The 16,777-nt window shown below is 36.0% G+C and overlaps 1 protein-coding gene across 3 annotated transcripts in view; it reads right to left on the bottom strand.

The window, feature by feature from the left end:
* Positions 1–16,777, bottom strand: part of DNAJC13 (DnaJ heat shock protein family (Hsp40) member C13) — a 137,780-nt gene that overhangs the window by 20,660 nt on the left and 100,343 nt on the right. For all 3 annotated transcript variants that reach the window (XR_011647845.1, XM_058290684.2, XM_023588537.2), the window contains exons 37-46: positions 15,783–15,967; positions 15,280–15,354; positions 14,411–14,530; positions 11,878–12,057; positions 11,021–11,188; positions 7,129–7,242; positions 5,724–5,840; positions 4,477–4,654; positions 2,433–2,524; positions 976–1,075 (exon numbers count right to left, since the gene is read on the bottom strand). Coding sequence is in view for 2 of the 3 variants with exons in the window: in XM_058290684.2 (XP_058146667.1) it covers positions 976–1,075; positions 2,433–2,524; positions 4,477–4,654; positions 5,724–5,840; positions 7,129–7,242; positions 11,021–11,188; positions 11,878–12,057; positions 14,411–14,530; positions 15,280–15,354; positions 15,783–15,967 (1,329 nt within the window). In the remaining variant the exon portion in view is untranslated. The remainder of the gene's footprint in view (positions 1–975; positions 1,076–2,432; positions 2,525–4,476; positions 4,655–5,723; positions 5,841–7,128; positions 7,243–11,020; positions 11,189–11,877; positions 12,058–14,410; positions 14,531–15,279; positions 15,355–15,782; positions 15,968–16,777) is intronic.

Here is a 16,777-nt window from a genome sequence, read left to right as displayed (position 1 = left end):
AAATTATGCTTTCGAATTATGATTTCTGTGACATACTTTACTTCATCAACCAGTTTAGTCTGCACTGTTTAAAGCTCCACAAAGCTACTGAAAACCAAGAAAACAGAAAAAAGAAAACCCAACTAAGGTTGTGGATATGGGGGAAATAATCTGTAACTAACTTTCAAGTTGCTATTTTAAAGAAATATTTCAAACATGTCATTCATCCAAGAAAACAAAATTATTACATGGAAATTCAACTTCAATTAGTTCACCAAACATAAATGAAGCACCTAAATGTGCTAGGCACTGAGGAATAAGATAAATGAATGAGACAGGGCTCTTGGTCCAAGGAAGTAGACAGGTGCGAAGCCAAGGCTAACATGACTTCCAGACGGTTGGGAAAGCCAAATGAGAATGTATTTTGATGGTTAGTTGTGAAGTTGGAGTTATATTCTAGTCGCCTGCAAAACTCTACTGCCTTTGACAAGCAATCTTGAGGTAGGTTCTAGCACACCTACTCTTTTATGCTAGACAACGATACAATTTTGAAAAGCATATATTAGTATAGGTTGCTTTCAAGAAACTAGGTTGCTATCTTTTTAAAATCAATTTCACTTTAATGGTGATAGTCTCTATCAGCATCAAATCAGTAAAATATAAACTCTGCAGCACTGAATTCTAAACTGAACACAATGTGGTTTCTATTATCCAAGAGCAGTATGTTTTTATGTTTATGAAACACTGGTCAATTCTCAATTACTGAGGTATAGATTATAGTCATTTGCATCTGCAAATCTGATACAGGAAATACAAAATAGTATAATTATAAAACACAATTATGAAGACAAATCTAATGTAAAGAATATCACTTAAGATATTCCATGACTAAGCATGGATGACATTATGTCTGAGCTTTTATATCATTTATGTAACTGCTCCCCTATGGGTTGGTCATGCTCTATTTTCCAAAATTCCTTTTGTGGCTATACATACTTGATGGCAACGAATGTAGAAGAGCCAGTAAGTTGGCCAAAACCAATGATTCAGCAATATTGTTGATACAGTCTTGATTAGATGTCACAATATTCACAACCTGAAAATTAATCAACAGGATATTAAAAGTTTTGAAAGATTTTCAGACTTACACTGAATTAGGTCATACTGGCTTTATAAAACTGCAAAAAAAATTGGAGAACAAAATATTTAATTTCAAGAGTTTAATCTTAAAAGATTGGCTTTATTATTTTGATCTTTTGAGAAATAATAAAAAATGATAATGCTTAAGTATGTATTGTGTTACACACATGAGTGCCTATTACAGGTAAGCATTAAATGTAATATGTCAATGTTTCAGCGGCAATTAGCTATCACTTGAGGCTTCCAGGAGCCTTCGATGCTATACCAGGACATGCTCCAGACTTGTGGTGGACAGTGTAATGTTTTCCAGCCATTACTCTTTCAGTTACAGTTATAAGATGCTCAAAGGAATTATGCAGGGAAGCATGTTTTTTAATTAGAAGAACATGCTCTTTAAACCTTTTGATCAATTTAACATTTATTACTCTATTAAAAATCTGTTTCAAATCAAATTTTAATCTAAGAACATTTTTAAAAAATCATTCGTAACCACTCAAAAACCTTTTTCTACACGTAGGGCTGACTTTGGTGTTCTTTGTAATAAGAATTTGTGGTGTAATGAGTGAGATCACTCGGGGCTGCCCACACGAAGAGCCAGCAGGGATCAGGGATTTCCTGTTTCTCCTAGAGGAAAAGGCTACACCCAAACAGCTTTCCTATGGAACCAGTAGCTTCATTCTTTCTAGAGGAGGGACCTCTAACTTCTTAAGACTCCTGAGGCTCAGAGGTCCTTGACAGCTGACTTTCCTAGGCAACTACTATAATCGGCATTGCTGCACTTATATTTATAACCCTCACTGGAAAGGCTGCTTTTATGCAAGATCTTTAAGAAGGCAGAAAAACAGATTGCAGGGGTAGGGTCCATCCTCTGGGGCAAATCCACAGTGTCTCTCTAGCATAGTGCCCTGGCTTCAACATGCCTTTCTGTAGGGACAATTCTTCCTGCTGTGGCTTCTAAGCTTCTCAGATAACACATATTCCTTGGCATTGGACAGATGATGACCATTTCAAAGGGGGAAACCTTGAATGACACTATGCAGTATTCACTCTTGACAATGAGTACATTAATTCAAATTTTCAAAGCACAGTCACTTGGCTTATAGGGTAGAAGAAAAACTACATTCAAGGAGTGTTATGTTGCTCAGTGTTGAGTGCCTGCCTCCCATGTACAAGGCCCTGGGTTCAATCCCCAGTACCTTCTAAAAATATATGTATATTAAAAAAAACTACATGCATTCTTTCATTCAACTTCAGATGAAGATTAATCAAGCTTCAAACACTATGTAATAAGGGGCAGGAAATGCAACTTTTACCTCTAAAGCCAACTGCTGCACTTGACCAGCTCCATGGACTCGGAGAAGAGAAAATATTAATTTAAAGTGCCCAATGCATTCACTTTCAGAGCCTAAGAAATAAAAATAAAACAGGTTATTTTTTATTTCCAAGAGTATTCTAAATTATACATCTTTAGAAAACCAATATACACTGTCAATTTTAAGTCTCTGATAACCCTTTTTAAACATTTGTGACATTGATGGAGGATCTCTAAGCAACAGTGAATCTTAAAAGGCAAAAAAGCAAGATATTACAGTTCTAAATTTGTTTTCATTCCCATCTCACCCCTTGCACCTAGGCTAAAAAACAGAATTTCATCAAATAAACAGTCTAAATATAGCTCAAAAAACTAAGCTGTAAGGTGATATTTTTTTCTTTTTACCTCTACACCTTAGGGCTACCCCTCAACATAATTATATTTTGGGAGAGTTTGACTTCATGTGGCTTTTAAGGAAGACTGGGTTAGACTCGGATACTTCAGGACTGCATCATTATCACACCAAAATGGACTCCTTATGAAAATTGATAATTTAAATTTGAATTGCATTTTCATTCTTGCTTACTTCAAACCTCTACCTGCATTTATTTACTACCATTCTATTGTGAATAAAACAAAAACCATTAATCAATAAGGTTTTTTTTTAACGGTTTATTTATTTAATTTATTTCTCTCCCCTTCCCCTCTCCCACTCCAGATGTCTGTTCTCTGTGTCTATTTGCTGCATCTTCTTCTTTGTCTGCTTCTGTTGTTGGCAGCGGCATGGGAATCTGTGTTTCTTTTTGCTGCGTCATCTTGCTGTGTCAGTTCTCCGTGTGTGAAACACCATTCCTGGGCAGGCTGCACTTTCTTTCACGCTGGGTGGCTCTCCTTACAGGGCACGCTCCTTGCGCGTGGGGCTCCCCTATGCGGGGACACCCCTGCGTGGCAGGGCACTCCTTGCGCGCATCAGCACTGCGCATGGGCCAGCTCCACACGGGTCAAGGAGGCCCGGGGTTTGAACCAAGGACCTCCCATGTGGTAGATGGACGCCCTCACCACTGGGTCAAGTCTGCTTCCCAATCAATAAGGTTTTATTCAGTATATATTTCCTTTTACTATTTGCTAGGTAGAAAAGGCTGCAAGTAGCCTTATTCCAAATTTTTACAAATTTCAATTCAATAGCCTATTTTGCTTTATACCTAATAAACCACTATTAACATTCTACTATGTAAACTCCAAACAGTAAGAAATCAAGTTTTGTTCAGATTTTACAACATGGTCTAATAGCATTCAAGTGTACACCCTAAAAATAAGTCACTATTCTTAACATCATTTAAATACTACTGGTAATTATTATTTCATTTGAATAAACTTTTGACAATGTAATTAATGAAATGTACTTTGAAGAGAGCAAATAAGTACCCTAAAGGTAAAAATAAGAAATACTAATAAAAAAGATCTGACATCTTCAAGTACATTAAAATGAATTTGTAGTGTTTCAGGTTTTTACATTTTGTATTTGTCATCAAATCAATGTCAACAAAGTTAGAACTGGAAGAAGTTTTCAGATTTTCAATCATCCATCACCTGGAGTCAGGCTAGAGTGTAATATTTCGGGAAATGTCCTCAAAGAATGACAACTCTCACTCTTTTATTATTTCAATTTTTAAACGTGAAAAACTTCAGGCAGTTTTTAAAAAATATGAGTGCACATATGCACATGGCACCAGAAAAGAGGTAAAAATAAGACCAACTACTAAGCATGATTCAAGCACTAATACTTGGTGTGTCAACGTATTTCACCAATGTGGAAATTTTATATCATTGAAACTCACCTTCCTTCTAAACATAGTGCCTTAACTCCTCTTTCCAGTCTACTGTTTCTAAGTCATTATAATGTTTGTAAAACATTATAGGGTCAATTTTCTTTAATGTCATACCCTATACAACTTGCCCCCAAGTTCCCCTGATAAAATTAAGAATTAGAATGTTTAGGGTCGTCTATGGCAGGCAAAATACTAACAAAGGTTAGAGCCACACACCTGGGTTGTATTTTATGACATTTCTCAGAGCTTCCAAAGCCATCTCCACTCTCGGCAGGCGGTCTCCGTGCTGCTCTGACTCTACCTTTGCGGCATGTGTGATGGCCATGAACGTGTGGAGGTACTGGGCCTGGGAGCCTATATAGTCCAACAGACTCGCAGTGAACGCTTTTGGAACCTAAGCCAAGCAGAGAAGAACTTGAAAACATTGTGTTCTCAGAAATAACACACAATAAAAACTCCATAGCCAAGGAAAATGCTCAAGCTATGTAAATATATAAGCATTAAATTACACATACAAACACACCGATGTATAAAAGAAGGTGAGGGGTGAAGAACCAAACACAGCTGCATTAGGAAATGTTTCTCAACTACTCTGCCCCAACACATGAGAGATCTGATATACTGGTATAACAATTTGGAAGTTAAAGTATCTTTTCCCTTTAGCAGTCAAAGTAACTGATTATATGATAACTTCCACAATTTGGCTATATTTTAATAATTAAAAATTACATCTATCTAGAACACAATTCAAAGGGCACTCTTCAAAGGGACTTTATAAATCACTTATTCTGTGATAAATAATATACACATCGTTAAATAAATTCCTTTCTTCTTAAGAACAAGCTATAAAACAAAGTCTCAATTTTTTTCTCCTTACAAACCACCTGACCAAAACTCCTTCCTAACACCCATCCAAAAAACAAAAAAGAAACAAAAAACATGCAACAATAACAAAAGCCCTACACAATGTCCAAAATACTAAGAAAAAGAAGCACCTCATTTACTTCTGGAATGATTTAGAATCATCATAAGAGGTGACCTGGTAAGACCCCAGACACTGTCTAAAATAACCATTTCCTCCCACCTGTGTTATTTTCTTTTAACAAAAGGCCAGACGAGATGTCTGCATGATGGTGTGAAATTCCACACGATGGAGTGTGGCTGGTCAGGTCTCCTGGCACTGCCACCTGGGACTAGTTAGTGGAAGCCATATATGAACATAACACATAAGAAAAGATAAGGAACAGCTGGCAACAATTTCTTATTCATGAACTTAAAAAATTCAATTGTTCACCATTCCCGAGAACGAGGCTATCAACAGTTATCTCATCACATTCCCAGGTTAGTGTAAAGCTTTTGGGAAAGAACAAATAGTATTTAAGTGTGTACAGCGTGACTAAACTAGAAGCTTTCAATATTAAGTTGTCAAAGGCAGCAGACAATACTAAAAGTAGAGCGCTTACCTCAAGTTGGAAAGTAGGGACTTCATTATACACCCTAACAAAAATCTCTCCCACAATAAGTTCTTTGGCATGATCACTGTAGACAAATCCTGATCCATATGTTTTGTCACAATCGCCCTTTTTTAAAAGAGAAAATAGACTCAGAAGTTAATCAGAATCATTAATGCCAGGCTTGTAAATCTATCCATATTCAGTTTAATACCTTAGATAAATAAATTGAGAGAGTAATTGGGAAAAATGTAATGTGATGAATGTCTCAGTACACGACATAATGTTAATATTATAACCAGCACTACTGATTCTGGAATAGACACAGAGTTACATTATAACTTTTCAGTCCAACAATTACTCTAACTCATTTTAAAGTTTCAAAAAATGACAGAGATCGGCCAATGACATAACTCAGAGCTGGAGTTTACAAAACAAGTGTGACACCTGGCTCTTGTGACTACTAGAAGGCGTTTGGCCTAGTCAGATGTAGGGTGATGTAGGTGAGAAATAAGCACATTTGCAATGGTCTTTTAAAAAGTAATGCACTGAACGAAAGTTCTGGAAACATTCCTCTGTTTAAAAATAGACAGGGTCATATTTCATAAGCTAATAAATCAAGAACAATCTTACTTTAAGGATATAGAACAAGACAGAAAAGAGGAACAGGGGAGAAACATTCCATTGATAGGCTGTGATCACAAAAAATTTAGACTGGACTGAATTAACAGGTGAAATAAATAGTAAAGTGCTGAACAAAAGGAAGATGTTACTAGTACTGTTCTGTTAAAAAGACAGCTGGTGTGTAGAAATGTGAGAGCTGTTCTTCTTTGCACTGCAATTCTCAAAAATTTTATCTAGAGAGTTCTGCACAGGAGTGGGGGACTATCGCAGAATGAGTTCAAAACTAAATTTTGGCTATACTTTAGTAAATTACAAAATTGTAAACCTACTTGTCTTCTAAATCAAGAGGTAACTGTCTAGTATGGATTACCCAGAACTCTTATCTCCTATCCTATTGTCTATTGTTTTCTTCATGGTTTAGGAGCTTTTCCACATCAAGGTGGCTGGGTCAGAGAAATTACTCAATCTTGATACCACAAAGCAGCTTTGTTTCACTGGGAAAAAGAGCCTGAAATAACCAACTGAAACAGGGATGCTGGGGGAGAGATAAACAAAAAACTGGTTAAACAGAAGACTGCTTTAAGTGGTAACAACAACAAACAATCTTAATGTTGGTACTGTTAAATACAACAAGAATGCTATTCTTGAAAAGGTTTAATATTAGATGGCAAAAAGCTAAGGCTTGATTAACTCCAAATTCAGAAACAGGTTTCTACTTAGTTAATACTAGGTTATATTTCAAGTAATTCCATCAGAGTAAGTTATAGAGTAAATTTATAAAACAACAGTTTACTTTTTTAATCATGTTTTCTTGTTGAAATTCAAGAAATTCAAGTAGTTCTGCTCTTGTAGAATTGTTCCATATCAAATAGGGGCTCTCTGTGTTGCTGTTAAGCATCTTCAAAATCTAGAAGACAGAATATTACAGTTTTAAAAAAGAAACTAATAATAGAAGTTATCATTTATTAAAAACATCTACTATCTGCCAGGTATTGGAAGAAATAATTTTGTATAATGACTTAAATCTCAAAAATTCTAACAAGTTTACTGATAAGATGCATTTTGAAGCCATGAAAAACCAAGGCTGAGAGATATCAAATGATTGCACCAGGTCTTACAATCATTATGCGGTGAAACTGGGATTCAAATTTGAATCTGTTTGATAGCAAAACAACATTTGCTCTGCTTCAGTGAAATAAGGTATTTTGTGTTAAAGTGAAACTTTCACTCTTTACTCTTTGCTGATGATATGATCTTATACCTAGAAAATCCTGAAAAGGCCATAAAAAAGATACTAGAATAGACGACTTCAGTAAAATGGAGGGATACAAGATTGACATGCAAAATTCAATAGTGTTTCTATACATTACTGATGTGCCACCTGAGGAGGAAATAAGAAAAAGAAGGTCCATTTATAATAGTGATTAAAAAAATCGAATGTTTAAGAATAAACCTAATCAAGGACATAAAGGACCTGCATTCAGAAAACTATAAAACACTGTTAAAAGAAAGCAAAAAAAAACTTAAATAAGGACATTCGGTGTTCATGGATTGGAAGACTAAATATTGTTAAGATGTCAATTGTACCCAAACTGGTTTACAGATTCAATACAATCCCGATAAAAATCCCAACAGTCTTTTTGGTAGCAATAGAAAAGCCAATAATCAAATTTAAGGGGCCCCAAATATACAAAAATGTCTTTAAAAAGAACAAAGTTGGGGGACTCTCACTTCCTGACTTTAAAGAGTATTACTTAGCTACAGTGGTAAAAACAGCATGGTACTGGCATAAGGACAGACAAATTGACCAATGGAACTGAACTGAGAACTCAGAAATCCACCCTCACAGCTATAGTCAAGTGATTTTTGACAAGCTGTTAAGCCCACCCAACTGGCCTGAACAGTCTATTCAACAAATGGTGCTGGGAGAACTGGATAGCCATAGCCAAAAGAAAGAAAGACCCTTCTTTCACACCTTATACAAAAATGGATCAAGGATCTAAACATAAAAACAACATCCAAAAAATTTTTCTAAAAGAAAATGTAGAAAAACATCTTCAAGATCCTATGGCAGGCAGTAGAGTTTCTTAAACCTTACACCAAAGGCACAAGCAACAAAGGAAAAAATAGATAAATGGTACCCCCTCAAATTTCAACACTTTTGTACTTCAAAGAACTTTGTCAAAAGGGTAACATGGCAGCTGACTCAATGAGAGAAAATACTTGGTAATTACATATCTGATAAGGGTTTAACATCCATTATAAATAACAGGATTGTACAACTCAACAATAAAAGACAAACTATCTGATTAAAAAATGGGGAAAAGACTTGAAAAGACAAGCGTCCAAAGGAGAAATATGAATGGTGAAGAAACATGAAAAAATGTTCCACATCACTACTAATTAGGGAAAGGCAAATCAAAACTACAATGAGATATTATTTTACACCTATTAAACTGGCTGCTATTAAAAAGATGGAAACCTATAAATGTTGGAGAGGATGTGGAGAGACAGAATGTTTATTCCCTATTGGTGAGAATGTAGAATGTCGCAGTCACTGTAGAGGACTATTTGGCAGTTCCTAAGGAATTTGAATACAGACTTGCCATGGGACCCCGCAATTCTATTGCTAGGTATATACCCAGAAGAATACACTGAGAGCAGTGACACGAATAGACATCTGCACACAGCTCATACAACTTTTGGTTGTAACCAAAAGTTAGAAACAACCAGGTGTCCATCAACTGATGAATGGATAAGCAAATTGGTAGTATAAACATGATGGAACACAATGCAGCGGTAAAAAAAAATGAAGTGGTGAAACATGTGACAACACGGATAAGCCTGGAGGACATAATGTTGATAAAGCAAGCTAGACACAAAAGGACAAATACTGTATGACTGTGCTATTATGAACTAAGCATATTATGTGAAATATATATCTTATATGAAATATGAATATGGGTAGAACTACCTATGACTCTTTTTCCTTGAAGCTGAACAAATGTAAGTTAATACTACAAAATGTTAATATCAGACAAAAAAAAATTATGCTAAGTGAAGGAGACCAGGTACACAGTACTATTGTATGATTCCATTTATATAAAATGTAAATATAAATCAATTTATCAAGATGAAATTAGATGAGTGGTTATGTAGGGCTGGGGAAGGAATGCTAAGGGGTGTGGAGTCTTTGTGTCTGGAGTAATGAAATTGTTCTCATATTTTTCAGATGATGCATGCACAACATTGTGACTATATTCAAAGCCACTGATTATACACTTTAGATAAATCGTATACTATTTGCATATATCTCAATAAAACTCTTAACAAACAAATATGTAATTGTGCAGGAATAGCCAGAAACAGCAACTATGTACAGCAGGGGAAAAACAGATTGAAAGGTGAAGAATTTTCTTGTTTGTCTTTTTTTTATTTATTATTGTTATTGAAATAATGAAACTGCTATAATGACTTGAAGTGATGAACGCACGACTATATGATTATACCAAATACCACTGATTATATATTTTGGATGAACTGTATGCTTTATTAAGATATAACAATAAAATTGATTTGTTTAAAAAAAAAGCTTATGGTTAGGAAGTTTTAAAACTTTGAGACAATGCATTTTAAAATTAATTTTACTAAATCCAGGTGGTACTCATGGCAAAAATTAATTCTGAAATGCTATTTTTAATATTATTACTTTTTTTTACTGTAGAAATTAATCAGCAATGTACAGGTATTTCTGAGGAGAGAATGCATCACATTACTGAGCACAAGTCCAGGAAAAGAACAAAGATGATGACTGGGGCAGTGAAAAGTAAAACCTGCACTAAAAAACAGACCTGATCAGACTGGATTAAAAACAAATAAGCAGCTTAAATTCTAAAAATACTTTAACTCTTGGAAACCAGAGGACTTTTTTTTCCTTATAAACACATTATATAATCAGAGAAAACAAAACTAAATAAAATAAAATAAAAATAGCCCACAGTTCTGCTATTCAGGGATAATAACTACCATGAACTGGTACAGAAAATTCCTTATCTAGCCATCCATTCTTTTTTAATATCCAATACAAGATCTAGTTTTCTCACTTAAAACACCTTAAACATCTTTTGGTGTATTTAAGTGCTCTTTTACAATTAATAGCTACAAAGTATCCATTTACTGGATTTCTGTAGGTTATTCAATTCTTTATTGCTGATCCTCATGAGAACCAAATAGGTTATGAGATCTGCCACTTCACACTTATTTTTGTCATGTACGTGTGTATTTCAACCCTGAGTGTACACAAGCTCTACTTATAAGCAATAGCCAGAAACAGATCTGGGTCTATGACTCTCAGAACTCCTCCCACTGTGAATATCAATCCAAGCTGACTCTGTTGCTCCATCTCTTTGTAACTCAAGGTCAGTAAGAATCAGGGTAGGGTCCACAGCTGAGAAACATGCAGTTCATTTACCCTCTACTGGACTTAGAGAGCTGATATCATCAGCACCAATTCACAATAAACTGAATTTCTTGGCTAAGAGATACGCACATGATCATTTTCAATTTTTGGATTTCTTAGGTCAATCAGCATAATTATGTTCCTTTATTCCTTAAAGGGCCTTGGACTATTCATCAAAACCCAGGCTACACCTGAGAGCTTACTGCAAAACGTCTGAAGTGCATACCTCAGTAACACTAGCCACAGCAAGTTTTTGAGCGACATAGGGTGTCAGCATGCCAGCTACACTTTTCCTTATGGTTGGATTTTCTGGGGTCGCTTGTTCTTCAGCCAGATACCCGCCCAGTCGACTCAGTGCCCGGACACTCAGTTTGGCAAGGTTATTGGCTACTTCCTGTTGTAAAAAAAATGAAGACATTAAAGTAGATGAGTTATCTTATGTAGGGAGCACACTAACTTTCTGGAATTAAATCTGAAAGAAGCATATTTAAGGAGCAATAAGCAAACAAACAAAAAAAAAACACAAAAAGGACAACAGTCCCTATCACTGATGTCTGAAAGTTTATGCAATAGAGCTTATTCCTTTATTCACTGGAAAAACCATGGGGGCCTACTGAATCATTTGTACCAATAAAACAGATTATAGGTAATTGGAAGAGCACACTTTGGAGGAGGGCAGGGAAGGTAGACTTTCCAGTTAGAGACACACACACTGTCAATATGAGTAATGAATAACAGTGACTAGGAAAGGAAGAGACAGAAAAGTATCTAAAACTAGCACAAGTATTCAAGTGTTTGGGGGAGCAAGCCCCAACAGTCAAATGGTATTGTTCCATTCCCTGAAATAAACAACCATAATTTTATAATCAAAAAGGTGATTATATATCTATATATATCTAGAAGATTAAATTATATCCAGCATATGCTATTAAAAATTCTCTCGCCTTTGAATCCTTCTAGCACAAGTGCTTAAGAGAAAAGTTTGGGGTCTTAGATTAAATTTGGTTAGCTTTGTTTTACATTAATTTAACATTAACCTATGGTATGGGTTCACATTCAATATTAAAGTGGTGTTGAAGTTACCTGCTGGTTTGTTTCTTCGTTTTTCTGAATGCCACTCTCTTCTAGAGTATAGTCATAATTAAACAGATAACCAAGAAGGTGCCACAAAATTCCAGCCTGAAAGAGGTGTGTCTGTAGCCAGAAATCCACAGCAAAAGAACTGACACATTCTACCCCAAGAGCAGCCACCCGTGGAATATTCTGAGAAGAAAGAAAAACAAATTTAACTTACAGGGTTAAAGAAAAATTCCCAAGAGGAAAACCACAATGACACACCAATTCACATTCACTAGGATGGCTACTATTTAAAAAGTGGAAAATAAGAAATGCTGGCAAGGATGTAGAAAATCTGGAACCTTTGTACATTATTGGTAGTGATGTAAATGCTGTGGAAAACAGTTTGGCAATTCCTTAGAAAGCTAAAATGAGTTACCATATGATCCAGTAATTCTACTTCTAGGTATATACCACAAAGAATTGAAAATAGGGACTCAAAAAGATAGCTGTACACCAATGTTCACAGCAGCATTATTCACAAGAACCAAAAGGTGAAAATAACCCAAGTGTCCATCAACAGATAAATGGATAAACAAAATATTATTCAGATGTAGAAGGAATGAAATTCTGATACAAGCTACAACATGGATGAATCTTGAAAACATTGTGCTGATGAAATAAGTCAGACAAAAAAGGGAAGACTGTATGACTCCACTTAAAAAATATCTAGAATAAGCAAATTAATAAAGACAGATTAGAGGCTACCAGGGTCTGGGGTGGGGGTGGGAGATGGAGTTATTTCATAATGAGTACAGACTTCCTGTTTGGGGTGATGAACATTTTGATTATGGATGGTGGTGATGGTAGCACAACACTGTAAATGTAATGAATACTGCTGAATTGTACACTTAAAAATGGCTAAAATGGGCAATTTTGCATTATATATATGTTACGCTAAAAATTTGAAGGAAAAAAAATTTCCCAAGAGAATTGATTGCTTAAATTGCTGTGAATTTTTGTCAAGCTAACTACTTTTTGTGTAAAATGTTTGCCTCCTCTTTTATGACCAATTTCCATTTGAATTTGAGTGTTAACCCTTTTAAAGTCTAATATAAAAAGTGAACCTTTGATGAAGTATCACAGTTACTACGTCTGAGGCTAGTGTCCAAAGACTTAGGAATGCAATTTTCCCCATTTTGTTACTAGAACTTGGGGGGAAAAAAAAAGGCAATAAGGCATTAATAGCAACTCTTGGTTCATGATCGTATGTGTATTAAAGTTACCTTTAGTGAAGGTAAAGAAGGATTTATCTGGTTTTTTTTCCTTCCCCTTCCCATTCCCCTCCCATGCCCTGCTGTTTTTGCTGTCTGTGTCTATTTGCTGTGTGATCTTCTTATATTTCTCTTTTTGTCTTTTCTTCTCATCTTTCTCCTCTAGGATTCACCGGTATTCGATCCTGGGGACCTCTGATGTAGGGAGAGTTTCCCTGTCAATTGGCGCCACCAAAGTCCCTGGTCTCTGCTGTGCTTCACCGTGACTCTCCCCGTCATGTCTCTTTTGTTGCATCATCATCTTGCTGCAAAACTCACTTGCATGGGCACTGGCTCACTGCACGGCAACTTGGCTTGCCGCACAGGTATTTGGCTTGCAACGCGGGCAGTCATGTGGGTACTTGGCTCGCCGCATGGGCACTCAGGTTGCCACACGGGCACTCAGCTTGCTGCACAGGCACTCAGTTCACCACGCGGGCACTCGGCTCACCATGTGGGCACCCAAACGGGCACTCGGCTTGCCATGCAGGCACTCAGCTCACCACATGGGTACTTGGCTTACCGTGTGGGCTCTCAGCTCACCATGCAGGCACGCTTTCTCTTCTTATTCACCAGGAGGCCCCAGGGATCGAATCTGGGTACTCCTACACGGTAGGTGGAGGCCCTACCATCTGAGCCACATCCGCTTCCCTACTTCTCTGTATCAGTGTGTTTTCTTATTAAACATTTGTAAGGACATCAAGTATATTTGAGGAGATTCCTTACTTGTAGACACCTATGTCCAATCATCTCAGTCCTGTTCCAGCCACACACAACTCTGCTCTGCTCAGTTATTTAAGTCTCTCTCTTCTCCACAGTCACCTGTCACATACACCCACAGTCAACTTCCCTTAGCACTTCCGAATTAGGAGAAAACAAGAAGCTCTCAGACAGGTAAAACCATTCCTACCAGGCAATGCCTGCTATGTTTTGGGCTTTATAAGGTACTGTACTGTCAGTAGATTTGTTTTTTCTAGGCTTCTCTCTTTTCTTCCCTCCCTCTCTTTTAATGTTCAGATGGGAACCACTTCCCTTTAGGTAAATCACCCCAGTCTTATATGTTGTGGGCAGCGTAGGAACAAAGCCTTCATTTACAGCAAGGTTTCTGTGTAAAATGCTTTTAGAGATCCAAATAATTCACTTAAAAATATTTTTGGGAAAGAACCCATTTTGAATTTGGGTACTTGCTACTTGAGAAGCAAACCCACTACTGGCTGTACAAAGAAAGCATTAAAGATTAATTCTACCTTGCCAAAATAGAGCACCCGACAGAGATCTCTGATGATGCCCGGCATTTCTGTGATCTTCTCTCGGCATTCTTCAAACTGAGCGGCCACACTGTAACATTTACTTATGTGTCCACATACCTGCAGACAATGTAACAGTAAATTCCTCATTTAAATAAGACGCAGCAGAAATCAAGTTAGCAGCAGAAATTCATAAATAATGCTTAACAGTATGATACTACAATATTTAGCCGAATTATCTCTATTGGATCACTGGTATCTCACTAAGATTCCTACAGATGCAAGGGTGGGCAAACCACGGTCACTGTGGCCCAAGGCCAAGTTGATTTGTGGCTATTCTTGTACAGCCAGAGAGTTAATAATATTTTTTACACTTTTCAAGGGTTGTAAGACATAGCCCACACATTTATACACACAAAGTAAGAATATATAACAGAGAATGTATGTGACCTGCAAAGCCTCAAATATTTACGCTCTAACCCTTAATTTAAAAAAAGTTTGCCCACTTCTGGATTAAGGTATTTTTGTCCAGCTTATTAACATAGCAGAATACCATAATTCTATTTATGTACACTTTATGTCAATTAGGTAAGCATAATAATAAAACCAAACCAATAGATAGTGCACATTGGAATGATGAACAGTCCACTTCTTTGAGTAAGAAATAAAGGTATTTCATTGGATCATACATACAACTATCAGCCCAACTGCACTCTAAAATACAGAATAAAACTCAAAAGCCTGGACTCAATTGTTCTATATTCTAAATTTTGCTGGCATAAGCAAAGCCTGAAAACATGTGCTCTTGAACCCTCCCAGTGATCCGGATAGACATGAAGTTGGAACCACTGGTCTAGTGCTAGCCTCACCTGGACCGACATGTCACTGGGCTCACTAGAACGATTTAAGACAGCCACACAGCGACTAAATGCCTCTTGTAATACCTGCAGAGAAGGAAGACAGCTGTTAACACTCCATTTTTTTACTTTATGTTTAAGAAGTCTCTTCTAGAGGAAATAAGTATAAAATAACCTTTCAATGTTGGATATTTGATAAGTAGATGTTTGTTCAATAAACATTTATTAAATAAATAAGTAAAAATGACTCCTAGCAGTTTCTTTTTTAAGCTATTTTTAAGGACTATTAAGTTGACCAAATTTGAACTCAAGATGCTCCAAGTCATGTTATAAAATAAAACTTGATTTTCACTCTTTATTGTTGGTACTAGAATACAGAGAATAAATTATTGTAACATCAGTTGGAATAAATTACAGAACTATACCAAATGTATTTTTACTTGGTGAAATCTATTGCCAAAAGTCATAACGTGGCCAAACTCGCTTAAAGATAAACACGTAGGTCATTATATTACCTCTATTCCATTCTCCCTTCTGAGCTCTTCGGCATTGAGGGCAGAACAGTTGACAGTATGGAAAGCCAGCTCTGTAGCAGCCGGCAACAGTGGTGATTCTTTTGAGAAAAGGGAGTCATCTGAAGTTTCCATTGTTATAGTCCTAATTAGCATGGGGTATCCTGCATATTTGTATGGCTGTAAATCTGGAATAATCAAAAGGTTAGTATTAGGGGAAAAAAAAGACGAAAAAATTGATCATGCCATGGTTTTACGTTAGCTTTGTCACTATGTTCAATTATGTTGCCTTAAAAAAATAAGATGATAAAATATTCAACATCTCAAACATCTACAAATTATAGTTTATAAAAAGAAATTAAACTTATTACAAATCCCTTGGAGCTCTCCTTTTCTAGCAAATTTGTTTACTTGATTTCTCTAAAATGTTTCCACTACTATATTCAGGTAAATTAACTAAACATGGTATGGAGTTCTTTGTATCCTTTGCAGAAGATTCACTTCTTATGTTGTCCATGTAATTTTTGTAACTTTTCACCTGATTGTAGATAGTCAGATATAAGCCAATTCACCTGAAATTATATTAACACTCATGATACTCACAGTACTTTACAAAGAAAAATGATTATGAGAAGACAACATTTTATGTAAATGACTGAATATTTATATTCTGCTTTCTGGATAACAACTGCATTTTTCTTTCTATTTTATCAGTTACTTTAAAATAAAAGTTTGACATAATGAAGAAAATATAACTAGAAATACAAAATAGAAAGCTAATTTATTAACATATTTAACAGGTCCTTTGTTTTGATAAGCAAATTTAAAAACGAAAGGTAAAATATACATGTGCCCAATTGCTCTGTTCTTTTCATTCGGTTTTTTTATTTTTTATTTTTAAACTAACCTATTGGGCATGAAAATTAATTGTGACCTTATAAGCATCTCTGATATCCCACTTGGAAATCAGCTTGAAGCTTTTTGCCTTTTGAGGATAA

The sequence above is a fragment of the Dasypus novemcinctus genome, chromosome 31 (assembly GCF_030445035.2).
Source record: "Dasypus novemcinctus isolate mDasNov1 chromosome 31, mDasNov1.1.hap2, whole genome shotgun sequence".
NCBI classification, from domain to species: Eukaryota; Metazoa; Chordata; class Mammalia; order Cingulata; family Dasypodidae; genus Dasypus; species Dasypus novemcinctus.
Note: the sequence above shows the minus strand (reverse complement) of the source record. Positions and strands in the feature narration are given on the sequence as shown.